General features: G+C 50.4%; 1 protein-coding gene across 4 annotated transcripts in view; it reads right to left on the reverse strand.

Annotated features, from left to right (window-relative positions):
- Window positions 1-387: 387 nt before the first annotated feature.
- SHQ1 (SHQ1, H/ACA ribonucleoprotein assembly factor) overlaps window positions 388-25,834 on the reverse strand; it is a 67,718-nt gene continuing 42,271 nt past the window's right edge. For 3 of the 4 annotated variants that reach the window (XM_081276247.1, XM_081276249.1, XM_081276248.1), the window contains 2 exons: window positions 22,147-22,267; window positions 388-1,034 (listed from right to left, as the gene is read on the reverse strand). In XM_081276247.1, the coding sequence (XP_081132373.1) occupies window positions 521-1,034; window positions 22,147-22,267 (635 nt within the window). In that variant the 3' untranslated portion in view covers window positions 388-520. The remainder of the gene's footprint in view (window positions 1,035-22,146; window positions 22,268-25,834) is intronic. The other variant, XM_081276246.1, reaches the window with a different exon arrangement.

A 25,834-nucleotide genomic window follows, 5' to 3' on the forward strand; every position in this document is an offset into this window, starting at 1 on the left:
CCCCGGAAGCTCCTGGCCCTGCTGCCACGGGGGTCAGCGTCAAGGCAGCTACGAGGGGAGGCCTGGCCGAGAGCCAGCCGTGCTGCACGAGAACAGCCCAGGGAACACAGTGCTGCGGGAGGGGCACATTAGTGGTCGCTGGGGGACGCGGGTGTTGGTGCTGGCCGCGGGGGAGGCCAGGACAACACAGGCTGGAGGACACGAGAGGTGACGGGAAGCCCCGTCTGTGGTGACGGCTTCTGCTGGTACTCAGCACGCTGCGCAACAGGAACACGAGGTCCTCGACGGAGCGGAGGGCACTGATGTTCCCGAGAGGCAGCGGCAGGACCCCTGTTCCCCCTTAGGCATCAGCTGAACTTCAGTTACAACACTTCAGAACTTTAATTTTCAAGAAGCAACAAAGAGACCAATATGTATAAAAATCAGCTCACTTAAGAACAATGTTGTATGTACAAAGAAAAAGTGCCAAGCCCACGCAGCCCACGGAGAGTTCTAGCTCAGGAGAGGCGCCCACCCCGACCTAACTCCCTGCAAACAACGCCCGGCCCGAGTCAGTCCCCGGCGTCACCTGCCCGTCTCCATCCTGCGTCCTGCGGTGGCTCCTTGCATCAGCTCCCTGAGACGGGGAAATCTGCAGGGTCGTCCTCAGATGGTCGCCGAGCTCCTCTATCAGAGGCCTGCGCCCTGCAGGCTCCTGGGGAGCGGCCAGCAGCGCCCCCTGACCCATGGCGGACCCCAGGCCGGCCTCGCCACCAGCAGGAAGCGGGGCACCGCTCTCCAGAAAGGGGCCCCGCAGAGAAGCCCCAGGCGCACGCTGCTGCTCTGCCTGCTCCTCCTGCTCTGAGGCCGAGTCTTCAGAGTCGGAAGATCCCGACCCCCCTGAATTGCTGGGCGAGCCGGCTGCGCTTCTGGCAGCTTCTTCCTCCTGGACGAGAAGGGCCGCAGCTTCCAGCTCCTCCAGCTCCAGCCCCAGCTGCCCCTTGGTGAGGGGGACTTCTCTCAGGGCTTCCGCAAGAGCAGACAACTTCTTGGACCTTGAAAATTCATTAAGAGGAAAGATTAGTTAGGAGAATCGTTAATTGGCTGAGGACAACCGGGCGATAGGGCTTCAGTAAATAAATAAGTAAATAAAACAACACTTGATCCCATACTTCTACATGACACCGCAGGAAAACGCCTCAAAGCCATCAGTGTAAAACAGGAAGCTATTAAAGCATCAGGAGGAAACAGACCTTCCTTATGACCTCAGAACGAGGAGGCCCAGCTACGTCTCAAAATACGGAATCTACACAAGAACGATAAACCCAACTAGATAAAACCCGACAGCTCTGTCTGCACGGGCAAGAAAAATCGTCATGAGCCAGTCGAAAGGCTAATAGAGAAATAGAGACCGTTTACAATGCACACCCCAGGCCAAGGCCTAATCTGCTGCGAGTTCCTGAACAGGGATGTGACGGGCCAACAGAAACAGCCAAGAACACCAGCAGGTGATCATCAGAAAAGGAAACATGACGACTCACATGTACGATGTTCAACTTCCGTTAAATAAAGAAACACAGTTTAAAGTCATGTGAGCTGTGTCATTCATCAGACTAGCCAACGGGCAGACATGCGATGACACCGTTACGAGGCTGGGGTAAAGGCTCCACGCAGGGAGATGAAGACCGTTACCCCTTGAAGGAGAACGTGGCCACTGCTTCCAGAATTGAAAATGTATGAGCCCTTGACCAGGTCTGGACCTCAGGTACAGGCCTCTGCTTCCCTGTGGCCACAAGGACACTGTGCCTCCTCGGACACACTTCCTCCATGAGGTACCGTGCGCCCTGGGGTGATAGCACAACAGAGCAGCCCTGGACCATGAGCAGAAATGCCCCTTCCTCCTGCTAAGCTGACCGCGTCAGGTTCTCTGTCACTGTGACGGAGAGCTGGCTGACAGTGTTCCACAAGTGTCACCACGCTGGCTCCTGGTCACCTGCTGCACCACTGCATCATTCCCCAGACCCCGGGGACAGCTGGGGGCCCAGGGCCCACAGCTCCCAGCCAGAGGAAAGGCCAGCTCTCCCCCTGGCTTCTGGCTCGGGGAGCTGTTTCCTGGCTTCTTCCCAGCTGGGCTCCCCTCATGCTGTCGAGAGGCAGGCTGTGACCTCCCCAGGCCCTCGCTGTCTGGAGAAGGTGCGGCTCCAGCCTCAGCTCAGCACCACCGGCTGGGTCCCCTCCAGCTTTAACTACTCAGACTTAGGAGAGCAGGGAACTGAACTGCTCTGAGCACCTGGGCGCAGTCGGCGGAAGAGCCTGCGTAGTAAAGCACTGTGAGGACTCAGATCCCGGCACCAGCAAGAAAAAAGGAAAAGCCAAACACCACCAAAAGACTTTCTCATGAATACCACTGGACACACTAGCTTCACCAGCTCTCCAGTGGGAACCGGTTCAGCTTTCTCATCCTCGAACACCCAGAGGCTGCAGGGTATAAACACTGTCAAAGCTCCTCGCCTGCAGCCCGGCTCTCTTCACGGGGCACACCCCACAGATACTGGGGTTCAAGTGGGAATGCAGCAGGTAGGAAAGGGCGAGGCCAGGCCACGGGACCACGTCACAGCCTCGCCTGGAGCCAGCCATATGAAACTTCACACCAGGGAAAGCTTGCCCTCACTTAGCCGTACAATACGACTTTTAAAAAGTGACCTCTTTACCCAAGAAATGCTTAAAAACACTGCACGTCCATTTGTGCTCCGTCACCAGCTCTGGCTGGCTGGCTTCCGCGTGACCCCGAAGCTCTGATGGGAACTTGGTTCACAGACGCAGGGCTCCGAACTCTCCCTACAGAATGCCAGGGTAGAAGCAGCTGGCACCTCGACACAGCGCTGGTGCAGAAGGGGCCCAGGAGGCGGAGGGACAGAGCTGGACATGTTGCTGCTCAATATCCCACACAGGTGACTCAGCAAAAAAGCCAACTGTCCCCGTGGGGGAAGTTAGGCTGGGACAGAGCGGCCACCTTGCTCCTTCAACCAGGCACCACCGTGAGCTCTGACCCACGAGTCCCCCTCAGGAGGGGTCACATTCACATAAAACAGCTCCTCGAAGGTGGTCAGTGCTTTTCCCTGTCATATTCAAAAGGGACACGACTAATTCACATTAAAAAGCTTCGTCAATCAGCCTCATCAGACTCCGGGTTCTTACAATGCAGGGACCTTCTGACATGCTCAAGGACTCAGGTTGAGGGAGCGGTTGTAGTTACAGTAAGCACCTTACACCTAAGAACATTTCACCTGTTAAGAATGTGTTTAAAAGAGATCTGACAATCAGGCCACACCAGTGTTAAGATTTTAAAAGTTATACCTAAAACAGTTTTTTTCTTAGAAAGTTACTAGAATGTAATCCCACCCTGTAATTAATGATAAGAAAACTTTTATTCATTTCGTGGAGGTGAGATACCCTATTTAATGTTGGTTTCTTTTTAAATCAGAGATGGCTGACAGGTCGCAGTAAGTGAACTACTGTGAAGGAGCGGTGGTGACAGCGGAGAGCTCACAGCCCCGGCAGGGCTGGCCTGGCAGCTGAGTGCAGGGATAGGTCCCCGTCTGTGAGACAGTCAGCCACAGGGCCTGGAGGGAGCGTGCGGTGCCTCCTGCTGCAGAATCTGTCTAAACCACCACCGGCTTCTCTCCACTGCCTGTTGGAGCGGGCCTCCTGTGGGTCTCACTTCCTCTGCCCTAACCGAGTAGCCGGCCAGGCTGATACCTGAGACTCAGCCAGGGGCTGACCAGGCAGGACGGCGCTCCAGGGAGCAGTCTAGGCACCGGCACAGTGGACGACAGGGCTCCCGGGCTGCTGGGCCAGGATACCACCCCTTCTGTGGGTTAACCTGACAAACGCAATCTCAGATTCCATCGGGGCCAGGGACTCCTTGTGAAGGGCACTGGTGATGGTGGCCTGAGGTCAGCACTCCTTCTCCTGTTCCAACCCCATGCCCTCGGCCCAGGCACTTCACGGCCAGACCAGGAGGACTGCTCTGGCTCCTGGAGGAGGCGGCCAGCAGGTTCCCACCTTGCACCCTCCACTGGGTGACAGGAATGGCAACAGGCGGGCACGTGCTGGCACTCGGCAACAGCGGTCATTACCGAAGGTCTCTCTCGCTGATTGAGGCTCCAGGTTGACAGGCAAACTACACCACAAGGCGCCCACTCTGGGCTCCTGGGCCCACCACACCGATCCCAAGGCCCAGGCTCAGCCACCATCTCACCATCCGGACGCTGCAAAGCTGGGGTTTCTGCACATTCTCCTGCAAACTCTCCAGCTTCCACAGAGACACTCCTGGGGCAGAATCCAGAGGCCACTCAGATGCCACCAGCAGCGTGTCTCCCATCACCTCCTCACCTCCCCTACACTGCTGGCCTCCAGACCCCGTGGGAAAGGGCAGCAGACCTGTCTGCTCAGGGGTTGGGCAACCCAGACAAGGATCCCGTGTGCAGGGACCTCACACCCTTGTGTCAACCTGACGATAAACACCAGGTAAGATGGAGCGAGCTACACGGTGCAAGTGCCTCGGAGGAAAGGGCTGAGCAGGGGTCGGGGTGCCGGGAGAGGGGTGCTTCGTTCAGGAAGGCCTCGTTGAATGGTGACAGGAGCACCACCCGGGTGGCCTCCACGCTAGGACCCAGCCCAGCCCTGCTTCTGGCCGCTCTGCTTCCTCAGGCCTGAGTGCAGCAGACGTGTCACCCCTGCTCGGCCCTTCCCACCTGGCTGCCTCTTGTCTCCAGGTCACTGTGGACCCTGTCCAGTGCTGCGGCCAACTCCAGGCCCCATCTGCCCAAGTCCACCACCAGTGCCTGAGCCTGACCTTCAGCCAGCACTGCCTCACACATGGCAAGTGGCCACGGGTCCTCTCGCTCCTTAGAGGAAGATCCGGAGGGCTAGCCGAAGATAGGAAAGACCCTGCCCGAAGTTTACGTGATTTTATATCATAAACTATAAGACGACTCGAAGGCTCACGCTGCGTCATTCCAGAGATGCCACAGGCAGGACCCACATCCTGCCACCACAAGGTCAAGGAGAAAAGACTCTGCACACCCAGGCTCGTGGGGGCACTCAGGACAGTCCCCTGCAGAGAGCTGCGTCGGGGCTTGTCCGTCTTCCCGAGTGCTTCCACAGGCCCGGGCCTGTGGGATTCTCTCACGTCAGCAAGAGCAGCTCTCCATATTCCAAGACGCTCCCACTCTTGCCTGGCGAGTCCCAGCTTGCATGAGCACAGTCCCCATGCCATGCCACTCACACTCAGGAGTGACACCACCTGGGTGAGTAAAACGCTCACTCACCACAAGAAACTCGACCAAATGAACGCTGGCCAGCACAGCCCGTGGAGACTCTGTCCCAGTCTCTGACAAACTCTTTACTCAAAGACCCCAGGACAGTTTCATCAGGCTGGGAGCTTCGACTTGTCCTTTCCAAATTTTATCATGGTGATCGTGACCCTCAGGATCAGGCCTCTACTAGTTGGTTGGGCATCTCTTTAAACCCATATTCACTCCATCCTCAAGACTTAGGCAAAAGCTCTTCTATAATTGGAACTGAAGAGCTGCCATCATGTCCCAATCAGACCCAAATTACTATCTACAAAAATTACCAGCTACTAAAAATAAGAAGGAAAAAGTGGCTCAGAGATATTATTTTGCTAAATATAGGAATACCCATGAGACTTGAGGCTCTGCTGTCAGATGGTCGTCAGAAGCAAACCTGTTGGGTGCTGAGCCTCTCGTGCTCCTGCAGGAACTGGATGCCAAGGCCCAACTACGGTGTGACTCAAACGATGGTGGAAAACGTTTTCTGCACGGGACGGGACGGAAGTGCTCTGCTTCTTTCAACCCTTGAGAAGGGAGTCTGGGTGTGTTTTCTTGGGGCCTCCTCAGTCCAGAGACAAATCTGGCCCCCCAGGTGCAGGATGCTGCAGGAGGGGCAGAGAGCTCGGCTCTGATCACAGCTGCAGACCCCACTGCTGAAAATAAGCAGCAGCAGCAGCCACAGAGCCCCTCGCTGCCCTGCTCGCAACACAAGAGATCAGCAGAGACGGGCTGGCGGGGAACGCGACGCACGCGGCCGCCCTGCCAGGAGGGCTGCTCAGCTCGGCTCTGGTGTTCCCACCACGCCCAAGGGACGGGCCGGGCAGCCTGACTTTCTTCCCCCGACGGCGAGGCACAGGCAGATGGAGCCTGGAGGATACCAAGTGCAGAAGAAAGGGGATAGATAAATGACAAGACGAGAGCACAGGCTGGGGGAGCGCTGCCAGGGCTCCATGAGAGGAGCACATGCCCTGTAGAGGCAGTGTGGACTCAGGGGTCTTGCTGACACTCAGGCCCGGAGCGCTGGCGGTGGTCTCTGCCGGGTGCGGGAGGTGCAGAGGCATGCACCCAGCCTTCCTTACACACTTGCTGCTCCACTGTTCAGCCTGTGTCCAGAGAAGACAAGAGCCGTGCCAGGGCGGCCACCAGCCCACCATGGAGGTGGGGACAGGGCAAGCCTGGAGCAGCAGTTCCTTCCTCTCACACACAGTTGGAGCGTGGGGGCCGCCTATTCACTGCCGTGGGACCAGCTGCAGTGGGCCTTGAGAAAGGCTCAGGGTGGCCGCCAGCGGCCCTGTGCATCGTGGTGTGTCCTGGAACTGCTACGGGATTGTTGAGAGCCACAGCCTAGTTGGGATGGTGCCTAGCATTTTGCCAGTACTTTTGAGTTCTCTCGGAGTTCCCGTTGAGTTCCGGTTAAGCTCTCGTGGGGATTCCTGGAGAGCTGTGTTGGTGGGTGAAGTTCCGGTGGAGGGAGTTCCGGTGGGTGTGTGCTGTATCCCAGAGAAAGCAGCGTGGGTGATGTTCGTGGGAGTTCGGAAATAAAGTTTGTTCCTGCTTGAATGGCTCCTGATTTGTGCCCAGCCAGACTGTGGCACAGGATGCGGCCTGCGGCCACACAGGTGCCACATTCAGAGTGCCCCGTCTGCTGGGCACGCTGTAAGCCCTCACCGGCCAGCAGTGCAGGACAGAAACAAGCTCCCGCTCGCACGGGGCTGCAGCGTGGAGGGAGGAAAGCACAGGGCCTCGTACGGCACCAGGCTCCCAGCCATTAGCCCAAGGCCACCAACTACAGCCCGTAGGCCAGGCAGATGGAGTCTGGTGAGCAGGTGGGTCTGAACAGAAGGAGAGCACACATCCTGCCTAAGGGAGACGGCTGGCCCCAGCTCTGCCGAGTGCCACCACGTGGGGAGGGGCCGGCAACTGCCAGAACCTCCTCCCTTGGTACCAGGGCAGCTGTAAATTCCACTTAAATAAAACTCCCCCAATCTGTAAGTGTTGTCAGCCAGTCCAAAGTCCTTAGAAACCAGGAGAAAACGTGGCAACCGTGACACTCACAGACTCAGTCCCATCTTCCTAATTCCCTGACACACACTCAACCCGCACCTGACCAGGCACTGTGCTCCTGCTCCCAGCCCAGCACAACCGCCTTTCCTTTGGCTCTGCAGGACTGAGGACTGACCCCGACCTGGAGCTGGGCGGGAACAGGGTACCACGAGCTCCAGCCCCAGCCTTCCAGCACGAGTGTCTGGACTCCGGGGATTGCCCCAGGCCGTGTCCTTGCCTACCCCATGTCCATTGCTGCTTCCTATGTCCACTCAGGCCCTGCCTGTCTCCAGATGCCCGCTCAAGACCCCAAATCCACCAAGCCTCGCACACCAGCCTGAGGCCCTCCTCCCAGTCACTGGTGTGGGGCAGGGTTCCTCGAGGTCCTCTGACTGCCTTCTGCACGCATCGTCGTCTGCCCCGCCACGATGAATGCTCAATAGGAGACACCATGTTGGATTATTTGCCAACAAAACATGTAGTGTTCTGCAGGGGCCATGTGTTCTAGAAGACTCTAGAAGATGCCAGAGGACTGACACAGCAGGTGGTTAGGAATTCAGGTTCTGAAGTCAAACAGGCCAGGATTAACCAATCTCTCAGCCTCAGTTTCCATCTGGGTTACCTGGGGTTGTGATAAACGGGGTTCACAACCCAAATTCACATGCAGCCTATAAGACGGAGTGGGAGTGTACACAGGTCCCAGCACGAAGCCCGGTGTGCAGTGAGCTCTTGCGACGTGGACCAATGCCTGGCTCAGCATCTCGTCCTCGGGGCCTTTTCTCAATGAGCATCACTGACGACTGCTACACGCGAACACGTTCTAAACAGACTGAGTGTGTTAGGTCACCCCATGTCTCGGATTCTACCACATTTATGGAGAGCTGAAGCCAGAGTTCAAAGGGCTTGTCCAGGGACACTGAGGTGGGAGGGGTGAAGCTGCTGAGTGCTGCAGAGCACACCCGGCCATCTACGGCCTTGCTGCACACAACTTCCTGACCTTAGGCTTCCCCCAGAGAGCAGAGCTGGCTTCACGGACCTCAGGGGAGGATGGGAGAGCAGCCAGGGGCTGGCTTGGGCCAGGCTGCCTCTCAGAAGTCCAGGACGGAGTCTGCTTCTCTGTCATTTTGACCAAGGGCTCTCAGTTTATTCAATGAACTAAGATGAAGAAGGAACAGCAGACCCAGGAAGTCCCGCAAGACCACAGCCACTGTGCGGAAGACAAATCTCCGGCACATGGTAATTCCGGTGGCAAAGGCATCTGCTGGTAAGGAATCAATGTACCATCCTCCGACCCCGAGCAGAGAGGAAAGCAGCGAGCGTGCCTGCTCACTTGCAGACAGGCAGAGGGACGTGACGGGCCTGCAGTCCTGAACTAAGACTCTCTGGGGTGTGGGCAGAGAGAGGTGAAGTGGCGCGCCACGGAGCTGCCGTGGTTCTCGGGACTGCGTCTGGGTTTTAACAAGGCCCAGGGCAGTCTCCTGTGCTCCTGATGGGCAAAACACAAGGTGCAGGGGTACTGATGACGAAGCTGACCGGGCGCAGGCGAGATGCAACTCAACCTGAGGAAGGTGCCCGGTGGCAGGGTGCAAGGGTCCCCTCTCAGCCTGGCTCACTCACATTCTGTTGCTTTCTTAATGAAACACAAAACCCTCTTCTAATTCCTTGAGGCCAGGCGCCAAGTCTATTTCTTCAGTTCCCCAGTGTCTGGCCTGGTGCCTGGCTCACAGCAAGTGTCTCAAAACGATTACTGAGGGGTTCTGGGGTCAAGTTTTCAAAGAGCACCACACAAAGGTAAAAGACCAGGAGTAACCCACACCCAAAAGATCACGACCAGTGGACCAGGCACCCCAACCCACAGGGGACCCAAGCATGGGCAGAGGCAAAGGCCCGCAAAGGGTGGCACAGAGCAGAAGGACGCCTGAGGCAGGGACGTCGGGTCCTGGGCGAGTTTAAGCAGCATGTCCAGGCCCAGTGGTGAGGAGACGAGCTCCTAGACCAAGGAATGCCCCTAAACACAGCAACTGCTCCCCCGACTTCAGCCAGGCCTCGAGAGCTCCTCCCTCCTGAGTCTCCCAGGCCAGCCCAGTATTTCCAGCCATTCGCCCATCTTGGTCTCACGCAGCAAACTCCTGCCGTGGTTGAGGGCTTTTAAAGGTACCCTCCAGGTTGAAGCCAGCACTCGAGGCGAGGGACAGAGCTTACAGGATGGGGAGGAGGATGCAGAGGGTCCCGGCGGTCAGGCTTCATCCCATGGACAAGAGAACCCCGGGAACTTCTCCACCAATCCGTCATGATCCAACGGCATCTGGTCGATGGGCACTAGTGTGGGAAACTAGGCAGGGGAGTGGGCAGCCTTGGGGGCGGAGCAGAGGAACAGCCTGAGGAAAAGGAGGGCAGGGGGACCCCAGGCCGGGTGTATGTCTACAGGAGACAGGCCATGGGCAAGGACTCGGCCATCGACCCCTGTGGTCTAACCACAGACAGAGGGCAAGACTCCAGGGACCCAATATGATACCTGTGTCACAACAGACCAAATCCCAAATAGCCCAAGTCCCAGTGGTTTCCAAACTGCTGATTTATTTACATTAGACGCTTCAAACATATCTTTCACATACAAAACAATCGTAATTGTAAGTGAATTTGCTGGATACCAGCCACCAGAAGTTTACTAAAGCAATGTTCACAAAGACTCAATCTTCCCAGGACAAAGACGACGACACCCCAGGCAAATACTGATCCAGAGGAAGCTGGGCTGGCCATGCTGACCTCAGTCAGACAGACTGAAGATGATACCCTCCTCAAGATGAAATGAAACCTCTGTGAAAACTGACTGTGTGCTAAAAATAAAACCAACCTCAATCCTAAAACAGTACAATTCTTTGACAGAAATGAGCTAGAAATCAGTAACAAATACATGAGTATAAAATCCACCTACTGGGAAAGGAGAAAGAAACACAGTTATCACATCCATGTGCGAGCAAGCATCTGGAACGGAACAGGGAGGGCGAGTCAGCGCGCAGTCCAGAGACCCAACACACAGATCCAGAGGGTCTTCAGGGGAGGGAAGGATCAAGGCCGACGGGGCAGGCTTCTCCATGTCGGGGGAGAAAGGCCAACGGGCCCCGGACACAGAGAGACTCTAGTGACACGGACAAAAGCAAAGGAGTGATGGACGGCAAGCAGAAGGGAGCCAGAGTACCAACGGGCAGCCAGCACACTGCGTCTGCAGGTCAGAGGGCAGCGGGCAGTACAGCAGAGGTGTGGGTGACACGGTCACAGGCACTGTGGAGGACAGGCAGGTCAGGGTTAGTACAGACCTCTGCTGGCACACAGCCGGGACATTCAGAAGAAATGGACACATGTTTAGAAAAGGAGAACCTATCAAAACGGACTGCAAGAGACAGAAGGAAACAGTGTTTCTATAACAAGTAGAAAACATCAACCAATCTTTAAAAATCTCTCACAAAGTACTTTCATTTTTGATCCTATCAAAAACTCAAGGAGCAAATAATTTTCATCTTCCATAAACTACTTACAAATCCAGGAAAAGCAATGCTCTGAGATCCCGGTATCAGGCTGGTATAGCCTCGATAACAATCCAGGAAAAGGAGGAGGAGGCAGCGCTCCAGGCCAGCCGCCCCCTCCCTCCCGCAAGGGGCATGCGCACCGCAAGCCCGGCCCAGAGTCACCATTTGTACAAGAGGTGGAGCGTCCCAGGAAAGCCAGGCCCCTCCAGCTGGACCTTTATCCAGGCCGTTCATCACATTAACAGATTAAAGTGGAGAATGTCTAAAGATCAGCTCAAAAATGAGAAAACACAATAAAATCCAATCACCATTTGGGAACAAAACTCTGCAAACTAAAAATAACAAGAACCTTTTAAGGGCTGGGGATGTGGCTCAAGCGGTAGCGTGCTCGCCTGGCGTGCGTGCGGCCTGGGTTCGATCCTCAGCACCACATACAAACAAAGATGTTGTGTCTGCCGAGAACTAGAAAATAAATATTAAAATTCTCTCTCTCTCTCTTAAAAAAAAAAAAAAAAGAACCTTTTAAAATCTAACTTGATGAAGACTATCCTGTAACGCTTGAAGTAGTCATCCTACTTACTAACTGTCCAAGTGTCTCCTGAAAGACCCAGGTGGGAGATGCATTTCCACATACCCACCCGGAACCGTACCAGACGGCCTGGCCAGGGCAGTGAGGTCAAGAAGGAAAGGGAAAAACAAAAGGACACGAGGGCTGGACAAGGAGAAGCTGGAAGTGCCCTCCCTTGACCACTACTGCCCACCAGAAAACACAGGTAAGAATCAAAGTAGAGGGGCACGGCAGTGGGCACGGAATCCAGTGTGGAAGGGGAAGGCATCTCTAGGCACCTTAAATGGGCTCTCTGAAAGTCACTGTTTTTTAAAAAAGAAGTTCCCGTTTACAGGAGCAATCAAAATATGACAATAAACCTAACGAAACGTGTAAGCCTTTTGTGGAAAAATCTTGAAATTTTATTGAGAAATATGAAGTTTAGGAGACTAAACACTGTAGTGTCCCCAAACTCATGAACAGATTCTAACCAAGATGCTTCCCATGGCACTTGACAGGCCGACTCTGAGGTAGAAAGCCACAGGAATGAGGGCAGACGGGACTGGCACATGACAGACCAGCAAGGCGTGGGACCCACAGACACCGAGAAGCAGACCCCCCATGTAATCCTGGTGTAAGACAGTGTCCCAGGGAAGGCCAGACTGTTTAACCCCTGAAGCGGGGACACGTTATCCACATGGGGAAACAAGGAAACCAGACCCCCTATCTCCTAACATAGGAAAAATCCATTCCAGGTGGACTAAGAACTTACATGCTAATTGCAAGAGAACGAAAATTTTAGAAGATACTAGAGCAGAATATCTTTATGACTTCCAAAGCATACAGAATTTTAACAAGAAACAAAAGCAGAGCCATAACAGAACACAGCGATAAATCCTATAGCGCTAAAATTAAAAACTTCTGTTTAGAAGACACTATAATAAGACTGAAAGATAAGGTTCAAACTGGGAGAAAATGTGTGCAACATATTTAACCAATAAAGGACAAATATCCAGAGTATTGGAAGAATCCTATAAATCAAGAAGAAAGACAGCTTTACTGAAAAATGGGGAATATGGTTCAGCTCACAGAAGAAATGTCAATGGCTCAAAAATACATGAAAAGATATTCAGCATCATTAAAATCAGGAAAATACAAGTTAAAATAAGAGAAAGTATTTCATATCCCTTTGGATCATCAGATCTTAAAATATGACTATGTGTTGGCATAAAAGCACAATCAGGGAAGTTCTCCTGCACTGCTTGTGGGGAGCTGAGCTGAAATAAATTGGTGCAACCACTTTAAAAAACCACTGGCTGTTACCCAGGGAGTCCACTTCACAATTCTCTCCAAATCCCAGCAACTCCATTGACAGGTACAGGGCTCACCCCCGAAAGCTGTCTCAGTGCACCATGAACACGCACAGAGATGCGCAGAGCAGCCCGCTGCCAGCTCTAGAGCAAACTGTAAACCAGCAGGAACAGGTCAGCTCTCATAACAAGGAACACTGCAACGCCCTCCCTCACACAACAGGACAGCCCACGGCAGGAAGATAAAAGAACCAAGGACAACTCTGTGCATGATCTCGAATACATGTTTAAAAATTAAGGGCAAGAAGCAAGTTAATAGAACAGATACAATATGATTTCATTTGTACAATATTCAAAAGCAAGTGAAATGGGAAGGTAAATCTGGGAGTGGCTGAATAATAGGAAAAGCAGGGTACTGACTAGCACAATGCTCAGTTGTAGTTGGGGAGGGTACGAGGAGGAGAAATGGTCTTGCAGGAACCTCTGGGAAACATAATATTTTTTTTCTTAGGATCAATGATAGGAATGTGCATGTTCAGTTTAATATTCCTTAATTTGCACGAACACACACACACACACACACACGTAAGTAGGTGTATTTTATTCTTGTTTATAAGAAAATAGGGACACTCTGTAAACATACAAAAATGGCCTACCAAAGGCAAACCTTGAACAGAAAACGAAGTCCAAAAGTTCTTTTAAATAATCAGAGGCAAAGAAAATCAGTCACTACTTAGAATCATGAAATGAAGTACAAATGGCCCCAAAGGGCCCAAGCTCTGCAGACAGGAGCCAACACGCTGAGGTTTCTTTTCCCAAAACCAGTTTTCACCATTCCTTCAGCTATGCCAGCCACAAACCCAGGCAAGGCCCCCTCTGGACCTTCTAACTGAGCTGAAAAGAAGCTTCTCAGGAAGAGCCAGGCTTCGGAGCAGGTGCTGGGCACGAGGTGGCAGAACTCTGACCTCTAGGACACCCAGAGTCCTGATTTCTTTGGGCCCTTCTTCCTTGCATCAGTAATTAACAATGAAATCAGAAAATCATCTCTTATGGGTCAAACCTCTATCATACCCTACCCTACATGACTGTCCATTTCAAGTTCAATTCTTTTTTTTTCCCACAAAATGATAGCTTTTGTTCTTTAATCTTTTAAATTAACTTAAAAAGGAAAAAACATAAGAATCCCCAAAGCAAAGATGAGGGAAGCCAGGCGTGTGTGCCCAGCTGTGCACACTGGCACGGAGGCCAAAGCCCGGCCTTCAGCAGCCAGGCCACCCTTTCTATCCCAGGCCACGGGAACTTCCACCAGAGAGCAGCGAAGGAACTGGGTCCCTGGCCACAGAGTCTCATGCTCCAGCAGCTGAGACTGTCTTCAACTTTAAGCAACTGTCAGAGACGCTGGGAGTCCCGGAAGCCAACCCTAATGTCCTAGGAGAAGCCACCCCACCCCTTGTCCTATTTCTGGCTTTGAGAAAAACATAGATGCTTCTCTTTGGAGATGGATGGTTGGTCCATGAAGCAGTGGCCTTGAAGCTTCTCCTGATCAAGTATTTCATCACTAAAAAATATAAGGTACCTACCTCCTAAAGAAGCTTTTTGTCTTATATAAATATCAGTGAAGCTTAATTTCATTCCTAAAAATAAACTTAAACAGAAGGTCTATAGCTGGTGTGGAGGGCACACCTGTGATCCCTGTGACTGGACAGACTGAGGCAGGAGGGTCACTAGTTCAAGGCCGGCTCAGCCACTTGGTGAGATCCTGCCTCAAAATAAAAGAGACGGTAGGAATGTAGCTGATTGGCAGGGCACCCCAAAATGACTGTCACATGTGCCTCCTGTGGTTAAGTGCACCTCCTCAGAAAACGATGATAGAAAGTCTGGAAGATAAAAGTGGACCTCGACATCACAGGTCAGGATATTAGGAAACTCTCCAGGCAAAGGAGGTAAAGCAAGCACAAAACAGAAAACACGTCAGTTTGTGAAAGAACTAACTACCATTTTAACCTCAATAAAAAGCACACAGCTCCTACAAAAAGACACGGGAATATATAAGGGCTAATATTTTCTTTAAACCATCTAAAAGGTCACATTAAACAAAAACACCTGAACATGGACCAGAAATTTGCTGATATTAAAATTCAATCTGTCAAACTCTTCTAACACTCAAAATTTATATTTCTGAAATTATTTCTTGGAGAGCTGCTTAAATTGAAATCAATAAAATAATAATCAATGATAAAAATCATCTAAAATAAGGCTCCTATAAGTCACTAAGATCTGGAAACACGCCTCACGGAGGTTCCTTTCCAACTCTGGTGGCCCACAATATGCTCCAGAGCTCCATTTATTATTTTCCCAGCTTCTATTTATTCAAGAAAGTAGTCAGAGCAGGAAATGGGACAAGTCAAATGATCACAATCAATCTCGTCACCTTCACAACACACTGTGACTGTAATTAATCCTCTGTTTGTTTAGGGGACTTCACACCCTTACATCAGGGCAGCAGCTCCCTGCTGGCTTCAGTTGAGATAATGATGCTATAACAAGGATTGGGTTTCAATCATAATAGGCAGAAGAAAACCAAATTGTACTTGAGGTTGTCAAGTTTTTTAAAAAAGCTTCCTTGTGACTCCATTGAAAGGCCTCTTGACAAAGCCCCCCCTACACAGGGCCCTTTCTAAGTGAGATAACCACATCCAGGCCACATTAATCAACGTAAGCCTCTTCTCCAAATAAGACAGGAGGAGGTTCTGGTTATAAAACCTGACTGAATCAATCACTGCCCACACCCCCTTGATCCTGTGGGCCTCTTCCCCCGAGCTTGAGCTTCGAGGTGCAGGAACCTACGAGCAGGAGGAGGAGGAGGCAGGGAAAGTGCCCTTGCTCACTCTGCAAACATGGCTCCAGCCAGCCCAGACCCAGGGCCCGAGAAGCCAGAGCCGTGCAACAGGGGCTGGACAGGCAGCCCAGAGGCAGACACAGAGGGGCCCTGTCCCGCAGGACCCCAGGGGTGAGGGACTGGCGCTCCACACCCACCCACTTGAAAACAGTGATCATTTTACAAGAACTCCCATGTAGATCCTCTCCCCAACCTCCTCCATCTTAAAAAATTAACACAAAAATGTAAACGCTCAGATTATTTTTGTAAGTCATCTCTGCTTTATCAATAAACCAAAATCATAATGCCCACAGGATCCATATAATTAAGAATGAAAAATGAATTCTGTTTGTAAATTCCTAAAAAGTCTCAAATATGTCAAATCTATTTTTTCAAGGCCTGGATTCATGAAGACGTGATTGTCTCGGGGTTAAACTCCCTGGCAACAGGACACCTGGAGTACTACGTTACCCCCCAAGGGTGTCTCACCTGTTAGACGCCAAAACAACCAAGAAGCTGGCGTGACTGACGGGAGCTCTAGATCCTACCAAACATGGCCGACCCAGCTGGAAAAAGGACAGCAGGTCAAAACTAGAGGAGTCTAAATCAACCACGTTTCAATACAAGTCCATTTTCCAAGGGAATCTGGAGGGGGCATCTGGGAACTCTCTGTGCCCTGTCTGTAATTTTTATGTAACTCTAAAACTACTCTGAAAAAAAGTTTATCTGAAAAAGCCCAAGTAGGATAAAATTACAAATGAAAAAAGTGAAACAAGGAAAAAACAACCATAAAAACCCCAACAAAACTTCAACATTCCGACATATAATTCTCTTGTTAGCTTTCTGAATGCACTTAGTTACAGGGAACATTCGCGTGTTTACCTAGGGTTATTTTAGTCTTAGGTCTGCAGGAACATTTGTAATCCTCTGATTTATTGGCACATTCCTTGTAAGAGAGGTCTAATGAAGAGCAACAGTCCCCAGCGGCACCGCTGAACCGCTGGTGATAAGGTAAGGAACCCCTGAGTAAATCCTTTCCACACGGAACCGCGCCGAGCAGAGGCAAGCGACTGGCGTGTGCTAATCTTGTCTTGTGGAGATAAAACCCACTTCCATCCAGGATGAATTTGTGGGCTTAATTAAAAGTAAACAGTAAAACTAAAGAGCAACTTAACATGCCAGAATAGGCACCTTACCAGGAATGATTTCAATTCAAGGGAGGTTTAACTTGCTTGAAATTGTGCACAATTGTTTCTTGGAATTTCTACATGCTGATAATTAGCTGCTAATGTAACACTTAATGCTTCACTATTTGTCAGAGGAGTAACTTGCTACTCAAAAGCAAAGCCACTCAGGTGGCTGAGGAGCACCTGCATGCCTGAGCACAAGATCCCGCCAACTGCCTTGGGTACTGCAGGGAGGGTAGGTACCACCGATCCTCTCAGTGCCGACTCAGGTGACGGGTCCTCATGAGGTGGCACTGTTCTCTGAGGAAGAGTGCAACTTATTATTGTAAAAAGTGGGTCCTGGAGCTGTAGGACTGCTTTAGGGGGTACCCTTGTACCCACTGTAAACCAGGCAGCTGGACAGGAGAAGGCACTGACCCACATGGGCCAATCACTGTCTCCCTCCCCTGGGGCTCTAGCTCATCTCTAATGAAAGTAAGACCACCTTGCAACTGTGAGTGGCCGCTATCTTCCACGCGTAGGGAGAAAGAATGGCAGAGACTGCAGAAGAGGGCGCATGAGACCTGTTCGGAGCAGGCCGCACTCTAGCAAGACATCAGCTCCTGAGGCCCTGCTCTGCTCCAGCACATGGGCACCAAGGGAAGCATCAGCCTTCCAATAAGGCCCGCTGATACCAAATCCAGAGGAGATTACTATGTGACCAGCTGACTTAAGAATTCTGCACCCTCCGCAGCACACACACTGGAAAGACAGCAATTCTATATGAAGCCCCGAGGGCTCCTCTTCTGCTGTACAGGGATACTCTGAGGACGACACACGCCACAATACAGCTGTGTGACACACAGGGTTTCCACATCTTCCCACTCGCCAGGGACTATTCCCAGACCAGAACCCCGCCACCTCTCCAGCTATTTGTTCCTGTGGGCAACAGTACCCGGCCAGCAGGGCGTCTGCATGGTCTGCTGTGATTCGGACCAGCTGCCGGGTGCTCCAGTGTCTGCACTCCCCTGCAGCTGTGTCAGGACAGCCTGATATCCTGCTGAATCCTGCAGTCCCCCGCGATGGGTCTCCCATGCTCAGAGCATCCCCTACACCGACATCGGTGCCTGCCACAGCAAGGCTCACAGGTGTGGAGAACACACACCACTCTGCTTGCACACCCAGCACCATGTTGGACCTCTGCAGACACATCAGGAACCAGCAGGAGCCCAGAGAAAGAGGTGTAAGCATCTGTGTGGTTCTGAGGGGCATCCGACCCACAGAGCTCAGGCAGAGGAAGCAACCCAGGTGGCAGAGAGCATGCCAAGAGTTTCCCTTAAAACTGAGGAAACATTTCCCTCTACAGACTTCACTCCAGTGCCTGAAGGGTCATGAAGTGAGACTTCATTTAGGGGGAAAGATGTCAAAAAGCCATGGAGAGGGGCTGGGGCCGGGGCTCAGCGGTGGCACACTTGCCTGGCACGTGTGAGGCACTGGGTTTGATTCTCAGCACCGCATATCAATAAATATAATAAAAGTCTATCTAACTAAAAAAAAAAGCAATGGAGAATTAAGTGCCTCAAGAATATTAGAGTGAAGTAAAAAGCGCACAGGAAAGAGACTCGCATTTCATACACTCTCCCCCTCCCCCACAATGGCTGACCTCTAAAAGGCGCCTCACTAGATGGGGTGGGGGTCGAGCTCACAGGCTGAACACCTGCCTGGATGCACACACCATGGGGTCAGTCCCCAGCACCACATAAACAGTAACACAAAACTCGATCAGAGAGAAACAGTGATCTAACACTTTGGTGACAAGCTCAGATTTATACTGAAGAAAGCAGGCATTTTAGATTTCAGTGTTATGAAAAGAAAACCAAACTTTCCTATGTAGAAAGATAAAATAAAAATATACCATGAATTATGACTATGTTTTAATCCCTAAGCTACCTTAATGCCAACTTTTCTTTAATGGGCGTATGTTCCTTTTACAATGAATTTAAAAAAACATATGTATTGGCTGTACATTGTAAGGGGAACTTACTTGAATACTCTCATAATTAAAAAACAGGTCATGAAATGATACATGTGATATTCCTTTCAGTTGTTTAAGAATGCACTGGCAGATAACTGGAGGAAATGTCACAATACTAATACCGGTTGCATTAGATGAAATGACAAGTCACTTACTAAGGTCGCATGGCTAAAGGGGTGTAGAGCTGAACGTATCGCATTTCACTTTCTCATCCCGGCTGACTTAGAGGGTATAAACTGCTAAACCTTCACTAGGTCAGAACGATCACTGCTCCTCCCAGGGCAGCCCCCCTGAGAGAAGCAGAGGAAGGCCAGGCACAGCGGCCACACAGGTAATCCGGCTGCTTAAGAGGCTCAGGAGAGAGGACTGCATGTCTGAGGTCAGCCTGGGCAGCTCAGCGAGACCCTGATGGAAAGTGAAAGAGAAGGCCTGCCTAGGAGACGTGGCTCAGGGGCCAAGCGGGGCCTGCCTAGCATGGCATCCCCAAACAAAAGAGGGAAGAAGAAATTTGATATTGAATGTGGTTGAAAATCTCAATAAAAATAAATGAGAGCTGGTTCACATTTTTGAAAGTGCTACACATTAAAAAAAAAATGCTCTTTGAATTGGCTCTAAAAGGTACTATTTAATTCAACTAAAATTTACTGTGCTCCCAAGGAACTGTGAGGGACTAAGACGGGTGCTCTCTTGCTTGGCCCTTAAAGCTCCAGAAGGAGAAAGAAACATGCACTTGATTCTGCAACCAGGGGCTGGCAGGAGCTGTGCCCGGTGATCTCTCCACCCCGGGGAAGACAAATGCGTCATGGATTCCTTTTCCTGCAGGACAAGACCTCTGCAGGGAGGGCTGCTTTCTTTGGCTTCTCTTCCATACCCCCTGAATGAACCCAACTGGCTGTGCAGGAGGTCTGTCTGGAAAATGTCCAGAACCAACCGTGACAGCATGGCAGGCCTGCTCACAAACCCTGACCTCAAGCAGGTCACCGCCTCAGCTGCCACCCAGGGAATGCTGTAGGGAGCCGCTCACAGGACGCTTCAGGAGGGCACTTAGCGAAGGGTGGTGGAAAGCGCTCTTTTCCAGCAAAATAACTGGCAGAATCTGTAATTCAGAAGCATCAGGAGAGTTCATTCCAGGCTCACACAGGATAGCCACCCAGACAGAAGCAGAACCCAGAGGACTGTCCTCCCTCTCTACCACACCCACCCCACCCCACGACAGAAGGCCCTCAACACCCGCATTCCAAAGAGTGTTTGCCAAAATAAAGGTCTGAAGGTAAAAACAGAATGCTGTGTTCTTTGTGCCAGTCAGGATTTCATACTTGCCTGGTATTCAAATAAAATTTTATACAGTTTTCATGATTATAATCAAAACCATCAAATATATAGACTAAGGAAAATTCACAACTATTTTACACACAGAAAAATACAAGGCCAGATTTCATGGGTGCACTACCTGAAGCAGCAGCAAACCAGGAGGCAGGAGGTGGGGGAGCAGAGACACACCCCCCCACCTCGGAGCCCAGCAGGCTCACAGCAAAGCGCAACACCCGAGCTTCAGACTCAAGGATGAAATTAGAAAATTTAATAAAAATTAGATAAACAGAAATATTTTACTTCAAAAGAAGAAAAAACAGCTGGATCATCATCGAATTTGACATGCAAAGTAAAAACAACACAGTCTATTTAGAGACACACTCTGTCCAAAGTGGTGAAACGGAAGAAACACTTTTACAAAGTGGTGTGAAGAGCTCCTGCTGGTCTCCCCCTCTCCGCCTCTCCCCAATACATTATCCATTTTCAAAAAAAAAAAAAAAAAATCACCGTTGATAGACTAAATACTAGAACCTACGAGTTTCACTTCATTCCCTGCAACTTAAAATCAAGAGAAAAAAAAAATTTTAAGAGAAATAATTCTGACAATCCCCACACTGACCCGAGGTGCTGTCTCCTGCACTTTAATGAAATGTGATTGTCACTGTAGTTAAGAAGGAATGTCACAAATAGAGAACCGCACATTCTCAGAAATGGGATCTTGGTACAAACTTGATACCAATTAGTTTGTAAAATACCTACCCTTAAAAAGAACTACCCGCGCCCCACAGATAGACTATTTCAATTTCATTTTATTATGAAAATGAGAGAAGCAACAGGAAATGGCAGCAGCAGGTGTCTGATGCGTTCCATCAGCAGGAGAGTCCACAACAGGCCATCATAACCTCAGTGGTTGAAGATCTGACCTTCCCTCTGGTGAAACCTAGACTTCCCGCCTGCCTGCTCAGGTGTGAGGATCCCTACGCAGCACTTTTCACACAACAGACACAGTGCCAAGGTTTTCCATCTTTCACTCTGTGATATGATCACTTACCAACAGTCAAAGCGGACATTAAAAACCAAACCAGCCTCAGCAACAGCAAGGCGCTAAGCAACTCAGTGAGACCTGTCTCTAAATAAAATGCAAAACAGGGCTGGGGATGTGGCTCGGTGGTCGAGTGCCTCTGGGTTCAATCCCTGGTACCAAAAAACCAAAACCATACTAAAGTATTCATTGACCAATCACAGTAATAATAAAAATTCATGACTGAAGTCGTGCCATCGATTTCTATGGCACGCAGGAACCATTCCAATCAAGAGCTCAGCTAACAGCCTCTTGGTGTGAAAAAGATACTTGGCTATGTTTGAGAATGCCCCACTAAGTGAATTTCACTGCATTTTAAATTTAATTTTATTTACCACGCTCCCTCAATTGAAGAAATGGTAAACACTTTTTGAAAATGCTGCCTCCCAAGCGCTGGAACCCGTCTGCGGGCTCAGACTCTTGGATGTATAGGCCATCAGGAGCCCTGCTCTTAGGCTCTGAATATTTTTTGTACTTTGAAATGTGGACTCTGAAAACCAGCGGGAGTCGGGTGGTCAGTTGGTGATGCGTTTCCCACTGAGATCAGATCTGATTGGTGTGCATCCCCACTGTCTACACACGCCAGTGAGTGGGCACAGCACACATATGCTCACACCCACTGTTTACACCAGGGACGGAGGTCGGATGCTGTCGGGAGCCATCCTGCTGGGCAGCCAGGAGCGCAGTTCGAAGCCACGGCTCCACAGCTCATTTTAATCCCCACCTTCCAGGTCACGCCAGGGCCAGCTTCTTCTGATAAAACCGACTCCTGGGCATCGGCACTCCCTCCTGTCCCAGCACACGCACCAAGGTCCCTGCTGATCAGCCACTTCTGAAGTGCTACCTGCGACTCTCCCTCGTTCCAACTTACTCTAAATGAGAGCATCTAAAAGTCCAGTGGACAGAACTCACTTGGCTTTCTGAATCCACACACAGTAGTCTGAGATGTAGAGGTCGTTCAGAATGTAAGCAGGGTCATTTTCTTGAAATATTTTGTGAATATCCAGTAGACACTTGAGAACTGCACTTTTCCCTGAAGGCAAGTGAAGAAAGACAAAAAGAAGAAAATCAAATCATCCTAAAGAAAAAACACCTGATATTTTTAACTGAGAAATTCAGACACCAAGGAATAATACTTAGACTTTTAATCATTTCTTAAGAACATTTTTTTCTAAACAATATTTTTAATATTCCTTTAGTATATGAAAAAATACCAGTCATATTAGGTCCAAACCCTTTCTTTCCTTAAGGATTATGAATACACTCTATTGTTACAGTTGATTAATCATAGCTATCATAAAAATCATAAAAATTCTACGGAATATAACTGTCAATTAAACAAAAGGAGAGTTTTCCAAACTAAATGGCTATTTAAGAGCATCACATTTATTTATTTATTTATTTTTGGTACCAGGGATTGAACTAGGGGTGCTAAACCACTAAGGCACATCCTAGCCCTTTTAAAAATTTTTTTTAGATGCTTAGGGCCTCTCTAAACTGCTGAGGCTGGCTTTTTTTTCTTTTAAAATATATGACAGTGGAATGCATTACAATTCTTATTACATATATAGAGCACAGTTTTTCATATCTCTGGTTGTATACAAAGTATATTCACACCAATTCATGTCTTCATATCTGTACTTTGGATAATAATGTCCATCACATTCCACCATCATTAATAACCCCCTGTCCCCTCCCTTCCCCTCCCACCCTCTGCCCTATCTAGAGTCTGACTATTCCTCCCATGCTCCCCCTCCCTACCCCACTATGAGTCAGCCTCCTTATATCAGAGAAAACATTCGGCATTTGCTTTTTTGGGATTGGCTCTGAGGCTGGCTTTGAACTGTGATCCTCCTGCCTCAACTTCTTGAGCCGCTGGGATTATAAGCGTTTGCTCTGGCCAGAGCATCATACTTTTTTTTTTTTAAGATGGACAGAATATCTCTATTTATTTACTTATTTTTATGTGGTGCTGAGGATCGAACCCAGGGCCTCACAAGTGTGAGGCAAGTGCTCTACTGCTGAGCTATAACCCCAGCTCCGCATCATACTTTTAACTAGATAGTATTTTTCAACCCAAGCTTTCAAAATAACAGAGAATTAAATTCAGCTTTCAAACTTCTTTACTCTTATGGCAACATTTTTCATCAAGGAATTACCTAGAACTATTAAAAGTTTTCACCTTAAAAAATTGAAGAAAACTTAGATTGAAACTAAAACATCATAGCACTAGTTGAGAAATGAGCTGACGAACATCACTTGAAAAAGAGCCATCAATTATTAAAGTCTTGTTCACCCTAATTACTTCCTCCAGGTTGTTAAATGAGCCTTATTTTAATCCAACCAACGGGTACAAAGGGAGCCTCTTACAACCCCACAGTTCCCTAGGTGTTCCAAACTCCATGGCGTCCCCTGAAATTTATTAACCACAGGGCAAATTACTACCCTTGAGGTAAGAGCCACTTCCTCTGTCTGCAGAACAGCGACTCCAGCTCACAGCGTCCCCAGGTCCCCCTGCCCCGAAGCGTGAACATGCCTGTGCGGATTTCAGGGAACCCCTCGCCTTGTGTCCACTGCATTTCCATCTGACTTTTAGATTTCACAAGAACCATGAGGAGATGACGACACAGCACTTTAGTACAATCCACACTAGCAAGCCAGCTTGAAAGAGCTGCCACTCTGCTGAAGAAGCGCTGACCAGGGCCGAGGGAAGCCTGCAGCGGCCCAGGCCCTGCCATCAAGCGCCATGAGAGGGATGGGGTCACAGGCCACCCAGCCACACCCTCCAGGCGCGTCCCCATTGGCCATGGTGATCCTTCTTGCCCCTGTCCCATTCAGACACACAGTGGGCGGCTCAGAGAGGATCCCAGCACAGCAGGCCCGTGTCACTGCTTTCCCTCTGGCCAGCTTCCTCCCTCTCTCCTTTTGGGAGGAGAGGTGCAGAGCGAAGCTTAGCTTCATGATAACCTCCTCCCTTGACCCTGTCCCTTGATCGCAACGGGTGGGGGGGGGCGATGCAGCTGGCAGAGCGTGGGGAGAGGCCTCAGCTTGGGCGTGGGCACTGAGGACAGACCCTACCGCAGGGAGAGTTTCATGGAGAGCAGTGTGGTGCTAACGTCACTCATTCATAGGACCCACGGCCCAGCGAATTACAGACCTGCACTCAGCAGATTCACTCCTGCTAAGAGCCTCGCACAAGTTCAACTCTCCCCCCTAAGAGTGAAGTACTAACAGTGAAAAGAAACGTCAAGATAAAGGGAAATATCAAATAACAAAAAACAAGAAATAAACTAGATGTGGTAGCGCACTCCTGTAATCCCAGCAACTCGGGAGGCTGAGGCAGGAGGATCCCAAGTTAAGGCTAGCCTCACCAACTTAGCAAGGCCCTGTCTCAAAATAAAAAATAAAAACAGGCTGGGGATGGGGCCTAGTGGTAGAGCACCTCTGGGTTCAATCCCCAGCACAGCAAAAAAAAAAAAAAAAAAAAGGAAGAAAATATTTTTAAAAAGTTTTTTAAAGTAAAAAAATTGCATTGTATGTGCATGTTCTGACCCCTATTTCTTCAAAAATGAAAAATAGACATTAGAAATCCTAAACGTGCACGTGCCCAGACGATAGGGATCAACAGCACCGGCCTCAAGGGTCACTGAGCAAGCTCGAAAGCCGGGCACTGCCCCTCCCTCCTGCGAGGGGAGGGCAGCTGGCCATCCTTCAACGTTCCCCATTATTTGCGCAATCATCCTCAAGAAAGAGTTTGGAAAACTCAGGACATGCTCCACTACGAAGCCGACACTGAAACACTGATAATAATAGTAATCGTTACAAACTTTGATCTGCATTTAAAATCACTTCATTTATGTATGTATGTATGTATTTTTGAGAGGGGTTGGTCCAGAACTCCTGGGCTCATGCACCCCTCCTGCCTCTGCCTCCTGAGCAGCTGGTGAACCATGCTCTCAGAATCTTGGTAACAGACACGGTAAGAGATAACCAGGCGACTGGCAGCTGACAACCTAGAGCAAGACTCTAAACCACCCGCCCTGCACTTGCCTTGCTCTGTGATCCGACTCCATCTCCACAGGGACCTGCGGCATCACGGCCAGGGTGTGCCACGGTTGTGGGGGTGGGGAGAGGAGGGTGGGGGAGGGGGTTCTGACCTCTGCACTGACTGCCCCAGCAGGTCCCCAGGCCTTCTCCACTCATCCAGCAGCTATTGGCCAAGGAAGAGCTGGCCCTCTTCGGGGCTGTCCCCTGACCAGTGCCAGAAGCCTCCGGGGATGCCCCAGTCCCTGGATCCCAGGGGGCTTTATCTAGTGACGAGCTTGTCACACGTCCTGGGAGCATAAGAAACTGCTAAGGCCCAAATCTAAGACAGTTATTTCTGCTCAAAGGCACTGCATGAAAGTGACATTTTCAGGCAGGTCACTGCCTGGTCCAAGGCAGAAAAAAAGGAGGCATCTGCGGAGATGGCAGGTCCTCTCACTACAGGTCCCCAGCCCAGCCAGCTGGCCTCCAGCTCCCAGGAGTGGCTCCCCCGGACTCCCTTAGGAGGGCACTTAACACTAGCACCCTGTGTTGTAAGTGACAAGAGGCACAGATG

This window comes from Spermophilus citellus (genome assembly GCF_964194105.1).
Source record: "Spermophilus citellus genome assembly, chromosome: 19".
In the NCBI taxonomy this organism is placed as follows: Eukaryota; Metazoa; Chordata; class Mammalia; order Rodentia; family Sciuridae; genus Spermophilus; species Spermophilus citellus.